This window comes from Temnothorax nylanderi, unplaced genomic scaffold (genome assembly GCF_030848795.1).
Source record: "Temnothorax nylanderi isolate EJ_2023f unplaced genomic scaffold, tnyl_v1.0 TNYL_tig0063_pilon, whole genome shotgun sequence".
Taxonomy (NCBI): Eukaryota; Metazoa; Arthropoda; class Insecta; order Hymenoptera; family Formicidae; genus Temnothorax; species Temnothorax nylanderi.
The window spans coordinates 805,311-826,422 of NW_027249125.1; the positions used below are offsets into that span (position 1 = coordinate 805,311).

General features: G+C 35.2%; 1 protein-coding gene across 11 annotated transcripts; it reads left to right on the forward strand.

The window, feature by feature from the left end:
- Positions 1-82: 82 nt before the first annotated feature.
- On the forward strand, positions 83-13,233 carry Pi3k68d (phosphatidylinositol-4-phosphate 3-kinase catalytic subunit Pi3K68D). Of its 11 annotated transcripts, none has more exons than XM_071708005.1 (27): positions 83-583; positions 883-1,036; positions 1,180-1,415; positions 1,567-1,779; positions 2,070-2,310; positions 2,438-2,482; positions 2,796-3,045; positions 3,219-3,439; positions 3,508-3,616; positions 3,691-3,852; positions 3,942-4,171; positions 4,258-4,357; positions 4,453-4,872; positions 4,958-5,159; positions 5,234-5,407; positions 5,539-5,805; positions 5,890-6,078; positions 6,165-6,396; positions 6,581-6,727; positions 6,808-7,056; positions 7,167-7,603; positions 7,713-7,869; positions 8,662-8,897; positions 9,046-9,246; positions 11,175-11,371; positions 11,727-11,977; positions 12,134-13,233. In XM_071708005.1, exons 3-27 carry the CDS (start codon positions 1,180-1,182, stop codon positions 12,305-12,307), a joined length of 5,340 nt encoding a protein of 1,779 aa, XP_071564106.1. In that variant the 5' UTR covers positions 83-583; positions 883-1,036; the 3' UTR covers positions 12,308-13,233. The 11 variants fall into 11 exon arrangements, with proteins under 11 accessions (XP_071564106.1, XP_071564107.1, XP_071564114.1 ...); XM_071708013.1 differs by lacking the exon at positions 83-583 and having other exon boundaries at positions 590-1,036; positions 2,070-2,143; positions 2,204-2,310; XM_071708006.1 differs by lacking the exon at positions 883-1,036.
- Positions 13,234-21,112: the final 7,879 nt, after the last annotated feature.

Below are 21,112 nucleotides of genomic sequence, written 5' to 3' on the forward strand. Positions count from 1 at the left end.
CGGCGCGCGATCGGCGCGAGGAACGCGCGGGCCCGCTCGTTGTCGGCGAAGCCACTTCCTCGTGACGCGACGTCGTCCGCCGCAGTGCCGTCGCGCGTGTTGACCATCAGTAACAGTAACTCGGTGTCTCTCGGTACTCGATTCGAGCGAGTCGAGTCAGTCTGTCAGTGTGACGCCGGACGTCCAGGTTTCGGCGAGCTCGGAGCTGCTCGGAACGAAGCGCGCGGGAAGGAGCGAGATCCCCGAGCCGAAAACGCGCGACGAAAATCGCGCCGGAGCACCGAAGGCCAGGAGCGGAGCGCCGGGCGAGGGCGTTACTTTCCTGAGCGCGTGCGCGCGCGCGCGCGCGTCACGGCGCTGCGTCGGCGGATCGGCCCGTTAATCGGCGCGGCGGAGGAAGCGAGACGGAAGCGGAGGAGGACCGCGAGAGAGAGAGAGAGAGAGAGAGAGAGAGAGAGAGAGAGAGAGAGAGAGAGAGAGAGAGAGAGAGAGAGAGAGAGAGAGAGAGACAGACGGCGGTGTTTCGCGAGCACCTGTCAGCGAGCGAGCCGAGAGACGAGCCTGTTCGGGGAATAATGCCACGGTGAGCCGCCGGCGGATTACCGGAATCACTCGAACGTCACCTCGTGGCCTGGTCGCGCGTGACCGATAACGCGGCCCTTTAAACGCGCTCGCCCGCGCGCCAGCTCCGGATTTTCTCCTCTCTTTATTATCGTTAGCCCTTTCCCTCTTTCCCCTTATTTATCGATACACACATTACACACGCGTTTTCGTCGCTCGCTGGCGGCCAGTAGCGCACGCGTCGTCGCTACGTGCCACTGTTCGCGACAGACAGCCCGAGAGAGAGAAAAAAAGATCCGTCCGACGCGGTGACATTTACAGGGTGACACGAAACGACGCGGGGTCCGGGATGCACGATAGCCGATAGATACTCCCGGGAGGGACGTCGTCCTCGAGGCCAGCAGCGATTTACTCGTCTCCCGTCGTAGCGGAAGTCTCTGCTCCGGTTGCTCCGTCGCGACTCCGCTCGATATAGGTTAGAACGTGTGTGATCTACGGGACACACCGTCGTCCGCTCCTAATTCGGCTGCCGCACGCGTTGACTCGCGCGTGGCAACGCATCGTATCGGAATGTATTACCGGCGTAACGGCGAGCGTGATCTTCGAATCTGATTCCAGATGTCACACTACAGTAGAAACAGCGATCAAAAGACTGCGGTGATTGACCATGAAAGGAAGTATCAGGAGGACTTGGAGCAGGCCAAGGCCCTCAGTCTGGAAAGCTTGGCTCTGGAGAAGTACAGATTGGAGAAGCTGCGATTGGAGCTTAGTAACGTGCAACAGGCGTGCCTCGCGCAAAACAATGTGTGCAATACGAATAGCGTGTCGGAGACAGACAGCTCGCAAGGAGAAAGGTACATACTTTGACATTTCACCTTCCAATTGGCTTCTTTTAATTTTTCAAAATTAATTGTGTCTTATAATGCGTATTAATTTGACAATTTTGACGAAGGTGCAACTCTTTACTGTATAACAATTAAGCAATTTACCGTGTAATATGTGTAGATTGCAATGCAGAAGTCGACCAAGACCAGGATCCATTAACACAAATCAAAAGAGTACTGTAATATTAGCACCGCCACCGCCAATACCGTGTAGAAGAAATTCGACGACTACCGCATCAAATCAAGATTCTTCTACCGACCTAATCAATTTTACAAGCCCTGTAAAGCAGGATAATCTGGCTGAATATTGTTCGGCCCCACCTCCGCCACCGCCGTAAATATATTTTTATAATATTTAGTTATTTATATATTTAGTTAAGAGACAAGGCACTTTTTCAAAGAACTGTACTTATGCAAGCATGTTTTATAATTATTGTCTTTTACATACATATACGATGATTATATTATTTCTATTTCGATTTTGAAATAAATTATCAAGTTTATATAATAGCAATTTATACAATTGTGACATCTGATAAGTCCTTCTTTTTTTATTGAAACGTTTATAATTTTTTATCTTTATCTTACCAAAGATTGTGACTTATTAAAAACTTTTTGTTACAGAAAAGCAGCATCGTTAGAGCCTAAATGGGATACCCATCCGTCATTATTGAAGAAACAATCAAGAGTGTCTCGAAGTAATAGCTCAGTCAGCGCGTATCATTCTAGAGACTTTAGATATCATTCTCTTTCCCCAGGCCCACGATCTTCCACAGCACCATGTACGCCAGGAACACCGGGAATTAGCCCTATCATGTCAAGAGCTAGTAGCGTTAGCAATAATGTACCTGATATTGCACCACAGGTAATAAAGACTTCTATAGAATCTGCCTTGTTCTGAAATGAATATTTTCTTACAAAAATCTTTTTTTTTTATTTGTTTGTTTACGGGATTAATACAAAGCAGTTTGTTAAAACATTTTTCTTTGCAGCCTGCATGGAAATCTGTTATCTTTAAGCATTTTTTCTTCACGCAGGTATATCATATCTGAAGATATGGTAGATGCTTTTTTTTTTTAGCATAGCATTATTATTATAGTATTATTAGTATTATTAATAGGTATTAATATTATTAATATCATTAATAAGTTGTATATGTTTCAATTTATTTTTAATATTTAAAAAAAATATATATATACATATTTATTATCTCAATCTTTCTTAATTTAAAAATATGTGAAATATATCTATTCTATTGTTAATTTTGCTACTTAAAAAAAATTTTATTAATTAATGACGAACATTTCTCAAAATAGTTGTTTTTAATATATTTATACATTTCTTTTTTAGATTCCTCCATTGCCTATGAATTATAGACCAACTGTTCCACCTGCCATATGTGGAACACCATTTTTGGATGATGAAAAGTTGAATGTATTAAAAGTGATAGAGAAGAAACCAAATAGCAATCTTATAGATTTGAATAGTTTCGAGCAAACAGAGGACAAAACAAATGTACGAGTTAGCGTATTGGAAGCATTCGATCCGTTACTTATTAAGACTGACAACGGAAATAATTCTATACCAGAGCATAAAGATGGTAAATTATCACATCTCATCTTTTCTAAATTATTAATATGGCATAAAATTACAGAATAATTACAGCATAAAATAATATAATATGTCAAATTTAAAATTCGAAACATATAACTAAAAATGCAAGTACATTCTGTTATTTTAATATTAATAAATAACATTGAATAATTTTTGCAGATTCACAATCACAAGTTAGTGGCAGTGTATATGATCCATTCGATCCGTTTGATTATATGTACAGCACAAATGAAAGTGTCAACTCGGATCCCGTTTATGCTGCTGTGGAAAAATCTGCGAAATCGCCAGCTGTATCGCCAGCTGCACCACCTCCACTGCCTCCTCGAAATTCATCTGCATGGAATACCATAGAGAGACGAAGAACTTCCTTAGATCGTCGAGTAAGTTGCGAAAAAATTTCTGTCTAATTTTTCATAAAATAATTGTTATACTTTAATATTATTTTCAGCAGAAGCGTCAAACACGATTATATGAAAACGTAACAGTCATTAAAACTAGATCATATCTGCATGATTGTGATCTGAAGGCATTTCACAACATGATGAAGTCTATACGAAGTTAGTAGAGAACCTTTTGTTCTATAATGGTATATTGATACATCTTTGTTGCTCACAACTTGGTTAAATTTCAGGCGAGTTTCCGTTTAATAATCCTAGTACAAATATTGGATACGTTGTTAGCCCAATAATGGAGAATCTATATCCAGATGGTACAAGTATAAAATTAGTAGTTCATCCACAATTACTCAATAACGATAAAGATCCTGTATCATCTATTACTTTCACTTGTAATGGTAAGTTAAAAAGAAAATCTTTTTTTTCCAAAGTAAGATTGCTTTCTCTCTTTTGCATCTAAAGCAAATCGTTTTAAACATTGTTTCAGTGAATTGCAGTGTCGAGCATGTTATCTTGAACGTCGCTTGTTCCTTGGAGGATGAAGATACAGTAAATGTAGAAAAATATTGTTTAAGAGTATGGGGATTAGCTGAATACTTTGCACCTAACACAAACTTAGCACAATACGAATACATACATCTATGCATTAAATTAGAAAAAGATATCGAATTAGCTATAATGAGCAGGGCACAAATTAAACAATCCATTGCTCGAACGGTCAGTATCAGACATATACGTATATTGTATGAGTATTATAATGTATCGCAAGCAGACTGTTCAAACCATTATTCTTTTTTTTCCAGCTGCAAGATGATAATTGTGATCAGACTCTAAAATTAGAAGATATTCTACCAAATGAACCGTCACAGCCTATTTCATATGATACATTAGTTATTTTATTAGGTATGTTTACACACACATGCATATGAAAAGAAATTATTTGTCTATAATATATTTATATCGCATATTGCATTTTAATATTATGTTATAAATTATAGAAACAGTAGAAAAGGAAATGGAACGCGTAGAAACTGCAGCGTTACAATTGGCAACCACAAATCAAGGTTCTACCTTATTACCTCAACTTCAACCGCACGGCGTAGTGCAAGCAGTTAAAGCAGTGTGTGCCTTAATGGGAAACATCGAGACATTCGAGATCACGGAAGCTATTGACAATTTCGTGAATGCTTGCTGCCAATTTTTGCCGCAAGCTCACACAGCTAATATAGACTGTAAAAAGCCCGAGATTATACACGAAGATGGCGATTATGCTGTGGTTACTTTGAGGAAAAAGTTTCCTGATGTGATCGCCTCTCATTGTCATAAAATTCGCGATGCTATTCAGGAACTCGTCGAGACCTACTGTCATGCGTTTAGGGTCAATTTTCAACTAAATAACAAAGGAGAATTTTCGACAAGTAAGAAGGCTAATCCTATTGCAATAATATACTTTGTATGAGATAAAATTTTATGATATAATCATGATATATTTTTCCTTAACAGATACACTGATTGCGACAGAAGTAATTGATACTATTCTGGTGCGTGTTGGAGCTCTGCACAGGCTACCAACCACGTGGAAACACGACGATTATATAGTGGCAGCTCAAATCTTTCACGGAACCAGACCTGTGGGAAATCCAGTTTTATCAGAACCAATGACGGTTAGCACAAATTTTTATCCAAGGATTTTATTTAATTCATGGTAAGTACGAAAAGACGCTTACAATACTCAAGAATGCCAGTTGGATTTAATAAAAATTATATAATTTATATAAGGTTGGAATTTCGCGGAATAAGTGTATGTCAAGTACCACGGGAAGCTAGACTTGTGTTAGTTCTTTACGGACGTACGCTGCAGCCTGCGGAGCACGAATCCAACTCATCCGCGGAAAACTCAATGCAGAAAGAAGAACTGGGATGGGGTGCTATACAGTTCTTCGATTATGACGGGTAAATGATGTGTCTGCTACATTTCACGAATTGTTCCTCGCATTCGGCTTTTTATCTTCGAAACTTTTACAATTTGTATTTTCGTTGCTTCATATCATGCACGGTTTTATGTACCTTCATTTTAATTCTAGCGTTATGAGCCAAGGGAGTTTTTTTCTGTCCCTTTGGCCAGCCATTGCAGACAAACGATTAGGTCCGGCGCCGGCGCCTGGAATTCATCCACGTGGCGATACTCATCCTATAGTAGGAGTAGAATTACCCGATTATGGAGGAAAGGTATTATTCCCCAATTCCTCGGAATTGCGAGATTATGACGTGGAATCGTTAGACTTCAACTCGTTAGATCAAAATACACAAGAATTATTAATAGATATTACACAGCAAGATACATTCTCGAGGTATGCTAATAATGTGATTAAAAATATAGAAAAATTTATAAATTTTTTTAATGACATTTTGCAAAAGCTGATTCCTATTTCTAGACCGCCTATCGATGAGAGAGAAATTCTATGGGAGAAGAGGCATTATTTACACGACAGACCTGAAGCTTTACCAAAAGTATTACTAGCTGCACACAGTTGGGATTGGGCGTGTCTACCGGATTTACATGCGTCGCTTAGAATTTGGAGTCCACTGCCTCCGGTACAAGCGTTACAATTACTTTTACCATGGTATGTATTTCTATCGATTATTTCTCTATTACAACTCCTGAAGAATCGTCTCGTAGGACGCTGCAATTTCTATTTTTTTTTTGCAGCTTCCCAGATATGAAAGTCAGAGAGATGGCAGTTGACTGGATTCGCGAATTAAGTAATGACGAATTGGTCGATTATCTGCCGCAGTTACTTCAAGCGATGAAACACGAGACATACGAAGCATCACCTCTTACTCGATTCTTATTAGAACGTGCCTTACTTTCGCCGAGAGTGGCTCATTATATTTACTGGTTACTAAATCAAGCGCTGCCGGGACAAAGTCCCCAGGTACAGGTTGGGTGATCAGCATTGGTGACATTAAATGCTTACGCATTTGTATTAAATGCTTACAGTATGGATTGTAGATAAAAAATAACTTTTTTAATTAAACCTGTAGAAAATTGCTTCATGCGATATATATTATTAATAATAATATAAACTTTTCTATATTAAATAATAAAGGCTTTTTATTTTATAGAATTCTGGTGAAATTGCCGCGGAAGATGATAAAGCTATCAGTTGTGCTCGTTATCAACGAAGATTGCAGTTAATGTTGAGAGCGTTATTAGCAGTTATCGGAGATGCGCTGAGAAAGAGTTTCCTCACTCAACAATTGCTAGTTAAAGTGCGCCTTAACTTTTGTATCTTGCTTATTTTAAACAGTCTTGTTTATTTCGAATATACTTTAAGTCGTAATCCGTACAGAACCTGCACGAAGTGGCTGAGAATATCAAAATTACAAAGGAATCGTTACGAATGGATACGCTTAAAACTGGTTTACAAAATATACACTGCCAGTTAATGGAAGACGATGGAACATGCTTACCACTGTCTCCCAGCAAACTAGTGTTCGGTATCAATGTACAGACATGTGCCTATTTCCCGTCGTTCACTCTCCCGTTGAAAATTAACTTTATCAGTTGTGACAATGTTATAAGCCCAGCAATCTTCAAGGTACGTTTTCGCGATGGGTAATCCGTAAAAATTTTCTACAAAACACTATTTTCTTCGAAATTAATATCGAAAAATTTGATATTAACATACATTGTACTTTTTGTTTCCAGGTTGGCGATGATTTGCAGCAGGATATGTTGACTCTCCAAATGGTACGCATTATGGACAAATTGTGGTTGAAGGAAGGCCTCGATTTGAAAATGGTCACTTTCGCCTGTGTGCCCACTGGTCACAAACGCGGAATGATAGAAATGGTAACAGACGCAGAAACGTTACGGAAGATCCAAGTTGAGTTTGGGCTAACTGGATCGTTTAAGGATCGACCGATCGCGGAGTGGCTTGCGAAGCATAATCCTTCAGAATTAGAATATGAGAGGGCGGTAGAAAATTTCACTGCTTCTTGTGCCGGCTATAGCGTTGCCACTTACATTTTAGGAATTTGTGATAGACATAATGATAATATCATGCTAAAGACATCTGGTCACTTGTTTCATATTGACTTTGGAAAGTTTCTCGGTGACGCACAAATGTTTGGAAACTTTAAGAGGTGAGTATGTTATATTTCATCTATTTCTGGATTATACTATGTACCATATTCTTATTTTAAATATAAAAGATGAGAGATATATGTAATCTTATGTTACATTTTTAATCAGAGATAGGACGCCATTTGTGCTGACGTCCGATATGGCATATGTTATAAATGGTGGTGATAAACCTTCAGCGAAATTTCATCATTTTGTGGACTTGTGCTGTCAAGCTTTTAATATAGTGCGGAAACATGGAAATCTTATTCTTCATCTTTTTGGACTGGTATGTTTTAAAATAGTTTTATGCTTAGAGGTAAATAATTGATCACTATCTGGTACAAGTAACATATAAAAATCTTTTAGTTTTCAATAATTTTTTTACACAAATAGCTATATACGACGACCTTTGTTAAATTTTATTAACGTAATATTTTTAAATTTTAGTTTAGATAAATAAACTTTAAACAGCTCAAATTTAAGTAATATTGAATAAATTATTTTGGGAAGATATAATTTTAGTATGAATAGCTGATATATATTTTGAATTAATTTCTATTATAAATGCACACACATTTTATGCAAAGGTTTTGAACAATTTTAGAATATATTTGAAATAAAGAATTTATCAGTTGTATGGTCACCACACCGTTATGAAAACAATAAAACCACAACGGAAGAACATATCCGTGTGCTTTATCAGAAACCGGACCGCTATCTCACTAAACTATATGCGATGTAGTTAATTAGTATTTATCGCCCGCGCTCCCATAATATCGTATGTTGCAGCAGTCTGAGTCAATCATGTTAAGAGTAAAGTACCGTTGGGAGTGAATAAAAAAGTTGAGGAATCATTATAAAGTCCAATAGCATTTATATAAAGATCGCGCGGTGTAAAAAAATAGATTTATTTGTTGTTTTAACATTCAACGAATAAATCGCAATGGATAAGTTAATATCGCGAAAGAATCTTCTCAGTGATCTGCACAAGCAAAGTGTCATAGCGCGAAAGTTGCACGATATCGAGATAAAAGATCATTTAAACAAGGCAAGAATGAACGAGTACACGACTTCGCAGATGACTTCGTCCGGTATCCCTGGAGTGACCGTGGACGCAGTTAGTTACGTGCAGAAAGCTTTGCTTCCTGGACAAACAAATCCCGAAGCAGCGGCGACCTTCGCTCGCATGATAGAAAGTTCATTGAAAAGTTGGTTTACGCAATTCAACTTTTTCCTGCATAATCTGGCGCAGATGAGATTCTCCGGAGAACACACTGAGGGGGAGCTATTATCTTTCATTCCACGCACGTATACGTGAGTTTTTCACTGTTGCTAAACGTTATAAGCAAACGTAAAGCTGACCGTATCAGGCGCAAAAAATCGAAAATCTTAAAAGCATGACTTTTCCTGATTTTTCCACGGATAATAGTCAACGCGTATTCTAATACATATATTCTTGTAGAATGCAGCAAGAAGGTGAGTTAACAAGCGTCCAGGTTCACGGATATCAAAAACGTTACGATCCAGAGAAATATTACATGTACATTTTACGGATACAACGGAAGGGCCAACCGGACCCGACATATCTATTCCGATCATACAAGGAGTTTTGCGAATTCTATCAGAAATTGTGCATACATTTTCCACTTGCTAAAGTAACCAGGTAAATATCATACATATATCAGTCGCATATCACCCTTTCATATTCCCATTTTTATTTTCATCTTCATCTTACGATGCTTAATATAGCATAATATTATAAGATTATCACAATCTTATAGATATATTTATTTTAAGGCAAAAGTTGTATATTAACATTTTCTTATCTATTAAATTACTTTATATAAATATTACGTTTATATAAACGTATAATATTAACATGTTGCATATTTAATTCATACATAGTTAAATTATATCTTAATTACGAATATAGTGTATAAATAATAAATGCGAATTAAGTAAACACATATATAGAAAGATAGAAGATGGTAAATTGTATAAAGATATTCAAATCGAGACAAAAGTATCCATCTTTCGTGCAAAATATTTTTATATACATGCATTACCTACATTTTCTCTGTATTAAATCACTAACTCGTTATCTGAAGAGATAGGACTTTTTGTATCTGACATATCATACCGATCTTTAGTTATCTTATTTGATTCGTCGCCGCATGTTGATTGCTCTTTTACATTTGGATCTTTGATGGAAGTAGAAGGTTCCGCATTTTCAACTGCATGATTGTTTATCTGTAATTTCTTATCATTGTCTTTTACCGTAATTTCGTCCGAATCAGTAATTGACGATGATAATTGACTTGTAAGATCTGCTTTTGAACGGTCATATTGTACTGTTTCGTTATCGTCACTCGCCGTTGAATCACTTGTGATTGAAGAAGGCACACCTGAGACTTCTGCATTTTTCGGAATTGCCGACTCAAAGTATGAAACTCTCCGATAGAAGCCCGTCATTTCTGGAACTTTGGCCGCTTCTTCCTCCATCGATAGACTTGCTCGAAACCATTTTAGGCCCATTTTCTTCCAAATTTAGTATTAAATCTTTGGAAATCAGTTAATTTGTATTAAAGACTTTCAAGTCGTAAATGAATTCTTAAATTATCTATAGATAACATTTTCATATTTGTACTGATAAACATGACTGATGACATTAAAAATATTTTACAATCTTTCTGCAAATATTACAAAGATATTGTATAAAATTACTTACTCTTGTGAAAAGAAGTCTTTGATGTATTAACAAGTTGTGATTCCTCTCTTTTAAAAATTAGGTATATTTATTGAACGTAATTTGTATCCTAAAAAATTACGTTATATTTTTTATTTTGTTATTTCGCAATATTAATTTTTCTTATATAAGATGACGTGAAATGGCATGATTATTTGCTTGCAATTTTTAAAAATAATTTATGTACTTACAACACAGAACTGTCAAAGTGTCAAAGCACCTGTTATTGCCCGTACTTGCTTTAGAAGAAAAAAGTATCAAGTACCAGATTGACTTGATTAGCTAAACTAATCACAGCTTTAAAGGAAAAACTGTTTGTATGTTACGTTGTCACAAACCAAAATACTTTTCGCGATTCTAAAGCGACACAGAACGAAGACAATATGTCATACGAAGCGTAAGAGGATATCTTAAACGCAAAAGCTCTTCGCGCACAATGATGTTGTCGTTCCTTTTGATATGTGTTATCTTCAGATCATCTGATATTAGAGTCAGACATATCTCAAATTTATAACAGTCTTAGTCATACAATGATTAATCAACGAGTGTGGAACAATTCGTTAAACGTTAAAGAAATATATTAATTAATACGACACTCTATTCAAAATAAAATACTTGAGTTTCAATTTATTCTTCCTCTTGCTACAAAGAGCTCTCACAATGTGACTACTACTTAATCCGGCCGTTTGGCCTCTGCTATGTTGTTTATTTACGAAACGATATAATGATACCTGTGTTAATTCTTCGAGTGAGGCGGGAATATAGGAATGTTTACGAATACAGAACATTCTATTCATTCATACACATTGCGAGAATAAGATCGATTCTCTCTATTTGTTTTACAGCTTACCAAGTGGAATGAGCGTGGGACGTTCTAATATTAAGCAAGTAGCCGATAAACGACGGGCGGATATAGAAAAGTTTCTTGTAAGTTTGTTTAAAATGGCACCAGAAATATCCCAAAGCGATCTGGTGTACACTTTCTTCCATCCGCTATTACGAGACCAAAAGAACCCCGACATTCGTTCACGTAAAGTCAAAGGTTTGAATTCTCCAAATATATTATTATTATTTGTAAGCGCTATTAACAGTTCGGAATAAATTTCCTTAAGCGCAGCAACATTTATACATTTGTATTAATAATAAACCTAACAATAAATTGAATGAAAACTGAATATTAATTATAACAAAATATTACAATGATTAAAGCAAATATATATATATATATATATATATATATATTATTTTTATGTAAATAGGATTAATATCTGACAAAATTATGTTTTGTGTCAAAAATATAATTTATCTGAAAATATCATATAACAGTTTAAAACTCATGTAATACAGTTAATAATTTATGAAATAATACATAAAATGATGTCGCTTTTATATAACAGTGGGAAATAATTGGTGGGCCGAGAAAAGAGTTCGAGACAACGTACAGAGTGGTCAGATCAAGTTGGCTCTTCATTACGTTCGCGGCACCTTATCTGTCATGGTTTGTCATGCCCGAGGACTCCCTAAAGTGGCTAATGCTCAAGAGCCAAATACGTACGTGAAGGTATACCTCAAGCCCGATCCTACAAAGGCGACGAAACGGAAAACGAAAGTAGTAAAGAAGAATTGTCACCCATCATTCATGGAGATGGTAAAGTCAAATTTTTACGCCTTTAGATACACGGTCTGTGTCTTGGTAATAAACTATATACATTTAGAAAATGGATAAGCTCTAGATACAAAGATGCAATTCGTTATATAATTAATCAATTATATGGTAAGTTTTTTAACTCATTTTTTGCACTAGTTGGAGTATAGAATGCCTCTAGAAGTGATCAGAGAGAGAACGCTTGAAGCAACGATATGGAATCACGATACTTTGCAGGAGAATGAATTTCTCGGAGGTATAAGTTTGCCGCTCGGACGTCTCGACTTGACGAACGAAACTATCGAATGGTTTCCGTTAGGTAACGTACGATAAAGCGAGTATAAAGACTGCCCTGGAGTATATATAGAAGTCCCTTAATGCTCATAGATATTGTTGTTAAGATATAGATGATATAATATTAGCGCACAATATTAAAACTTCTTTATTATGCACAGCCAAGTGCAATAATCATCGTGCTTTATGACATAAAAATAATTTTTATTTATATAATTTCGTGCATCTAACAGAGCTTCGTTTCTATTTGACGAAGTAAAGATCCGAAATTGATAAATGTGAAAAATTGTGTGATATTTGAAAGAAGATAACTATATGTAGAACTATATTGTAGAATCGACTTCTACAATAATTGCTAAAAGAGATATACATAATGACAGCAATACAGAATCTAAAAAGCATCTAAATCGAGCCTGCATAATAAATAGATAAAAAGGAAAATGTTATAATAGTTCAGAATTGTATATCGTACGTGCATATTCCTTTAATTGTATTTTTGACGTATATTATATCTGAAAATCTGACAAATTCAGCATGAATTTATTAGATTTATGTTGGAAGTTTACTCTTTTATACAAAATTTTATACACTTATTTATTTATATCACTTTTTACTGACTAATAATCACCAATTGTAAATAGAATGTACTTTATATCATATAAATATGATAATGAAATCATTTATAACAAGCAATTCTACAATCTGAACGAAAGAGTTTGCAGTTTTCTATTACAGACATCTAATCATATAAAAATAGATATAAAAATAGTATATAAAAGTTGAATTTTGATATACAACATATAACAGAATCATGTTTCACGGACTTTTATGGTGTTATTTTATTAGGAGAGAAATCTACATAATTGTCTGTTTATGTAATGGCCTCATTTATAATTAACAATTGTATTATTGATGAAACTTGTAAATATACTATTAAATCTGTGTAATAAATCAATTTTAAATTATCTATTGCAGATATGTTACACCATGCGTTATTTGAAAATTTATATATTTTTAGAATTACTTTCGTCACCGACAAGTTCCGAAAATGTTTACTGCTTTATCTTAAAAATAATTGCACTCACTGCAGTTAAATAAGAGAAATGCTAACAATCCTTGTTTCATATGTGTTGTTGAAATGAAAAAAAATTGTTCTTAATTAATATTTCATTAATATTTAATTTTTTGCTAAATCAATTTTCCTCTTTATCAGTGAAAGGTAGTGCTTATACAAATATAATATCGATGGAACTCTGATGAAGTTTAGTTGGTAATCGCTCGTTGTTGAGGCGCCACTTTACTACTTTAATCCTGGCCCGCCAGAATTTCTCGCAGGAATAACTGATCCAGCTGAACCACACAGAATTTAGACTTACAGACCCAAACATGATACATTGTGGACACTCGCACATCATATGTATGTACACCTATATATACACATGTTTATATGAGTAATAATGTAATAAATATTTGAGGAAAGGCAGAAGCGCAAGATACAATTCCTAGTTTAACACTAATATTATACTTTGGCTTTTTATATTTTAGAGCGTATATTTATAAACTTTTAAAGACCTTTAAAACTATCATAGAGGATAGTTTTACGTATTAACAGATATAAACACATTAACAGATATTAACACATATAATAATTAAGTTATGCCTATATAAAGCGTAGTTTCACGTTCTATCGACGTAGTTAAGAATAGCTGCCAATTTGGGCGCTTCACGAAATGTCCGACGCATTATCTGCCGCAAACATAATGCGTCATTTCTCGTAACGTCGTCGTCGCCTTATCGGCAGGAAACGAGTTAACGAATTATTTCGCGTGCCAAAAATGGCTCTCGCTTCGCTCGGAAATCAAAGAGCGACGGATATGGCGAGGACGCGGAATTGCTCCACTTTGCGCGGAAAGCTGCAATTTATTTCAAAACCCATTCGAAATTGTACAGAGTTAATCGACCAAAAAGTCCGAGGTACGTGTTACAGTACTTTCCTCGTCGTGTACTCTTCTTCGCAAAAATTATGAAAAATTCGTTAATTTTTAGAACTCCTAATTACTCTGAAAAGAAATAAAATATTGGGCGTCTGCTTTTTCAAGCTAAAATGCGGAACAAACACCGACATGATGTACCAATCTTTGTCCCAAAGTTCCTTATTCGTTCCTTTCAACTCTCTTTTCTTTTGTTACACAAATCTCGAGCGAGGTTCAGGCTAGAAAAAGTAAAGGAAAAAAACGCAAACTACCTGCTTCGAACGTGCGGCACGTCAATTAAAGCGCCGCGGCGCCGGGTTGAAAATTATCGTTTTGCTAAAACGTCTAAATTTGAACTATGAAAAGTACATAGTCAGCATAAAATATACATCCCGGATGTTTCCGCTCAAAGGCAGTTCTTCTTAATGTTTCCCCAACATAGGGATCAACCCTTTCAAAAGCTTGAGCTCGAAGCCCGAATTTTACTTACGTTTAGTTTTGCGAATGCACGCAGTAAAAGAGTTTCCAACGCGCGCAGAAGAGTAAACAGAAATCATTTGATGCGCAATTATTTTCGCGCGCGATTGTTATCATTGTACGTCGTCATTTAATGTCTCGTCAACTACTTGACAATGTGATATATCAGTTTAATATAAAGTCTATTTTATATAAATACTTTTAATATAAATGTTTTTTACTTATTTATTTTGTATCTGCCTTATATTATTTGCAATCTCTTCGTTGAAAGAGGTAAAGCAGGGGGGAGAAAAACTGTTTTCATCAGGTCCCCGGCAGTCCTGCTAATGAGTAATTTTCTGGCAAGTATCCCGCAATACACACGCGCGGAACGAGATAGAACCGCTATTCGAAACGCCGTCGTAAATATTATGCAATCGCAATTAATAGCTCTCGTGTGTGCTTACCGAGATATCGTACACGCGCGATCGTGCGACAACTGTGACACATATGACACAGCGCATACCATAGACATTCAGTCGTGCGTATAAAATTACATTATTCTTTTAATTCACTTCATCGACGGCATCGAGTTTCAAAGTATGCAGAATTTGATGCAAAACGCGATTTCAAGGGTCAAAAACACATTAGTACGAATCGTCGTCCAAAATAAAGCGCAACATAAGCTTTTAATAACGAAAACTTACGAAATTTTCACGAATTATTTTTTAAAATTAATTTTTTGGCTTTAAATTTTTTTTAAAAAGCTCGTTGTTCTTTAGTATTTCGTTAGATATGCGACGATTAAATGCAATGATATTAAACTCTAAAATTATGTCAAAGCAATATAATATAACTATAAAAATATAAAATGCGAAAAATCTCAGAAGTTTTTTACACGCGCCTACTATCCTTTTTTTTGTTTCAATTTAGCCGCATACCTTGAATCACATTTGAGGTAAAATCTAGCAATCTCCCGGTTATGTTATTACGCAGGATCTAATGTTATGCTCGCCGATTAAACATTTGAATTTCCGACCGGCCATAATGCCAGTGCGAGAGCTTTCCGCGGCCCCCGAGGCCGAAGGGCTTTTAGGTACTAATTTTATGTAAAGTTATGAGACGTTGCGGCGCGCTCCAATGTGCCATCATGTTTCCCGCAGGTGCTATAATCGAGAGGTTGCGCTTCACACAGTCGCCTCGCTGCAGTATAACTAAATATTCTGACTCCAGAAATTCCGACTCTTTTGGATATGATAGAGCTTTCGACGAAAATAAACCACGGCGCGACGCTTTCAAGCTCCGTGAAAAGTTAACACATATAGATGAAAAATGAAAAGTATTAAAAAATTGAAAGGAGCGAGATTTTAAGCACGCGTTGGAGCAAAATTAAATTGCTAAGGCGTATGTGTAGAGAAATAATTTAGCTGTCCCAGCAACACATTATTGCACACATGCTATAATATTATACATATTTATGATTTGAGAGATCAAACAAGTTTGCGATAATTGTTAAATGTTATACAGTAAGATCTGTTTTATTGGTAGAAAAAAATTTTCTACTGAGTAAGTTTGTTCACAACAATTAATTTCTTTTGTACAGAAGTAATATATATATATATTTTTTTTAATTTAATTATATATATTATAGATATATATATTTTTCAAAACTTGAATTAATTACAAATGCTATGAAAAGATATCGCCGTATAAACAAGCTGCAACAGGCACTATGCGCGCCTTCAGCGGCGAAGTGTTTATGGCATCATAAAAAAATAAAAATAGGAAACATTTTTACGGGCTGATCATTAAAGCCGACTCGGCGAAGCAACGAAGATGTCCGCCAATTAATGTCCGTAGCCTCACGTAACTATAACTCTCCGGTTGTGCACAACGCGATGGGTATATCGAGTTATCCTCGTCTATTCAAGTTTTCCTTTCTTTTCGCGCGTTTATCGTGTTGTAGGAGAGAGAAATTATTTATTCTCCCATATTCAATGGCACGAAGTTACGAGTCATAAAATTATAGATAAAAGATACAACTTAAAATAAATTAATGGAAGAAGGTTAAAAGTCATGGTAAAAAGTCACAGAAGTAAAAAAGATAAAGAAGAGTCACTGAAGTTAAACATTTTTAGATTAAAAATTATGAAAACTGCATATATTGTTAATTGTGATAGGGTCTTCATTGATTATATTTTAATAGCGTTATATATTTACAAAATTATTCGAGTTCTGTCTATTTCTACTGGTTTTTATATACGTTCTGTTACAGTTACTTGCTTTTCTAATTAAAAGGGATTATAGATTTTTATGGAATTGCAGATGATGTGTAAAGGAGTAAGAATAAATTTATTTGCTGACAGAGACAAGATTATCACGGGACGTTTCGTATCTATGTTATTATGAAGGATAAGTTTCAAATATCTAACATAGTCGATGATTAATATTTTCGAGCACATATTGAGGAGACAAAAAGTTTACAACTAAAAGTAAACTACTAAATCTATATAAATTAGACCCACACAATCTGTAATAAAGAAACGAGACAAGTGTAATAATTATGTGTTTTATTGTCTGACTAACGGCATAAGCTCAATAAATCGACGTTTTTGCCTTTCAGTCTGTCCTTATTGTAAATATTATTGGTATGGCATAAAGTTTAGTATCCGTTTGAAAGTGACTGTTAGGAAGAAAGACTGATTATAACTGATTGAGTCACTGAAACATTTATGACTAACTTAGGATAAACCCTTTAAAGACAGATCATAGAGAGGACATAAATACAATCTCGATAAAGAAAAACAAAAACTCATGAACACGATCATAATTAAAAGAAGAATCGAAACTTGAAAGTTAACGCGAATATTTACATATCAAATATTTGCATCGCGCACACAGCGCAAGAGAGATTATATCAATTATCTTAAATAATAATAATAATAATAACAGAGATTTGCGTAATAGAAAAAAAAATGGATTCCATATATAAAACCAGACGAAAGGGCGTCAATTTTAATCTGACAATAGGGAAATTTCGTGATTATTGTAGGGATGACCAGAGAGAAAAAGCTTTCATCTTTTAAATAATTGGAAGGTTCAATAAATCGCCAGGAAAAGGAGCAAAGAAAGTTGCGAAAAAGAAGCGTGTCCTAAAATGTCTCGTAATCGGTAGCGTGGGAAACCGTCGCAGTCGGTGGTATTCGGTCATTCGGAGAAAGGAAGAAAGGAAAAGGAAAGGAAAAACAGGAAAAAAAGGTGTGAAAAATTAAAAAAGGGATATAATAGACCACCTTTTTTTCTTTTCACGTCATGCTCTGTACCATGTTCTGTAATGCCGGAAGTTATATTACAGCGCACCAAGAGTCATTCTCGGGAAAGTATTTTTCTAACACGGGCAGAATATTACAATCCTTTTTTAATAAAAAAGGGTTGAATGGAAATGAAAGGAATAACGGGACTCTTATCTCGCCATTGTGAAGAACAATTCCCTCTCTCGTCTCTATTCTTCCATTTAAAAATATTACTGTCGAAGAATAACTCTATTCTCAGGATATTCCTGTCTTTTTCGTGTAACTTGTGCGTGTGTAACATTCCGATATCAGTCTCGAATTTTCCTTCTTAATTAAACGTGAAACAGCACATTTCCAACATTTTAATCTTTAATATTGAAGACATGTAGAATCTCTTGAATCTCTATGCTCTAATTTTATCTTTTAGCTTTTATACGCGAAATAAATAAATAACTAAAGGTGTTAGAGCATTAATGCAATAATTCTTCTTATATATATATATTTTTTTTATTTCTTATATTTTAAGAAATTCACTCTAAAATGAGCCCTATTTGGCATTAATAACTCAATATTTACCAGATGCGTGATTTTTTATGATATAATATTCTAGGCCTCACGTCTCATCGAACATACTAAACGCATTTTAAATTTATCTTGAAACCGATAATGATTTTCAGCTCCTGAAATAGTTTCCTAGCAAAAAATGGATTTTTAGGATTCATATTTCATCTTTTTAGATATAGGAATATAAAATAAGATTAGTCTTGTCAATAGGACGCATTACTGTTTTGAAACAATTTTTATAGCCATGAACAATCTGAATTAGCATATCGTCACTCTATTCTTGTATTATTGTGAAGAATTTGATGAATTGAGGATCATTCACTTTCGAGAAAACTTAATAAGGGCAAGAAATATAGAGGTGCATTTCTTAACACTGTGACAGCTATAAAAAGCCATATAACTAATGCTCTATTATTAACAACAGAATCAGGTGCTCACTACGCGATAATATCCGACAAGTAGATTGGGTATATTGCTATACCTAAATTACCTCAATAAAAATAAACATGACGTGGTAATCAAATGCTTGACACCGCACATTGACTAGACGGTAAACCTCCATTATTGCAACAAAAACTCAATCTATGTCTAATATCATATAGCTGCTTGTGCGGAAAAACACACGTTTATTATACTTATTCGTGATTCGAGAATACATTTTGTTATTAATCTTTCGGACATATAATTTCAGATATAATAAATATACATATCTCAGGAAATCTTTAAGACATTCTGTTAAAGTTACAAAACCAATTTAAGAAATAAGAAAAATGATTGTAACAAACTACATTTTGCGATTTATTGCAATATTTTCATTTACGCGCAAAATATTAATACCTACATAATTGAAATAGAGAAAAAGTACCATATATAATATTGCAAAGCCACTACAAACATTATTATCATGTTCATGAAACATAACGACATAGAATGCATCATTTGCAATAAAACATTCTGGCAAATAGTTATGGAATAAATATAACTGGTGCACAATTGCGAAAGTAAAATTGCGAAGAAACAAAACGTGATTTAAAAGAATAAAAATTGAGAAGTTATTATAAGTAAAAAATACATATTTTTAACTGTCCCCTTATAAATCGGTTATTGTAGAACAGTGTTCGAAAATAGCGTTTGTATGTAACTTACCTATCTCCAAAAGGCTAAAAGGCCACGTTATGATTAAAGGTGCCCGCTACTATCTTCAAACCCGAGATCATTAAATCATTTTTTTCCAAGAAAGGCAAAACTAAAATGAAGGACACGGCAAAATGTGGTCGTAATTTTCACATTTTTTTCATCTATCGTAAATCATATGTTGGCAGCAAAGGGAGAAAATCGTCCAAAAATTCTATGTACCAGCGGCTACATACCATGAAAGATCTAGACCATTTGTTGTGACTAGATCTTCTCAACCCTTTCGAAATACAATGTTATTTTAATTTTGACGTCGATGACTCAATTTCAATTTAATGTTAACTTTGACGGGTAGATCTCTCGCTATCCATATAAAACTGCAATATAAAAGTGAAATCGAATCTCAAAGTCAGGAAAACTAAAAATGTTTATTGAAATAGATTTCAAATAAAAAAACTTATTTTCACTCTTAATCCTTTTTCTAATGCATATTAAGCATAAAGCTAAAATTAAGACGAAACACATATGTTATACCTTTTATATATAATTATAAATATTATAATTATGTATGATACAATATATACAATTATTTACAATAGTTCTGTGTATATTATATAATTGTATGTACATACAATAATGTATTTACACATTTTTAATACATTTAATTAGATAGGCAGTAATATTTTTTTTCCTTGAGATAATTGTAAAATAATTCGACGTTTAGCAGAATAAATAACTTCAATTCAGATTAATATATAGTATATTGTGCACCAAGGGGCGAAAGTAGCGTTTTTCAGACGAGTGTGAAGTTTGCCGCCCGAGCCGAAGGCGAGGGCAGCAATCACACGAGTCTGAAAAAGCTTTCGCCCCGAGGTGCACACGATATTTTTCACAATACCTTTACGGAAAGTTCGACTTCCATGCCTAGAGAGAGGCGAGAGTGGTCAATTTCACGCCAAGGCGGGATAGCGGGCGGAAAGTAACCACTTTCCTCCCTAGGGAGGAAAGTGACCACTTTCCTCCCTGTTTAGCGGGTGGAAAGTGGTCACTTTCCGCCCTAGGGAGGAAAGTGGTTACTTTCCGCCCGCTATGCCGCCTTGGCGTGAAATTGACCGCTTTCGCCCCTCTCTACAGGCATGGAAAGTCGAACTTTCCGTAGAGGTGTTGTGAAAAAATCATTGTCTAATATTTTATTAATATGTAAGCATCTTTGTCAATCAAAATAAATGAAAACGTTTAACATTTCCGATGCTTCTAAATAAATGCAAAAGTTTTCTTAGAAAAGAATTAAGAGAGAAGAGAGGCAAACGTACATGAATGTGCAAGATAAAATTTGACCGATCTCTGGGTAAAATTGTTTAGACCAATATAGATATATATATACAATCAGTATTACACTGCATGGTGCATGGGCGACTTGAATG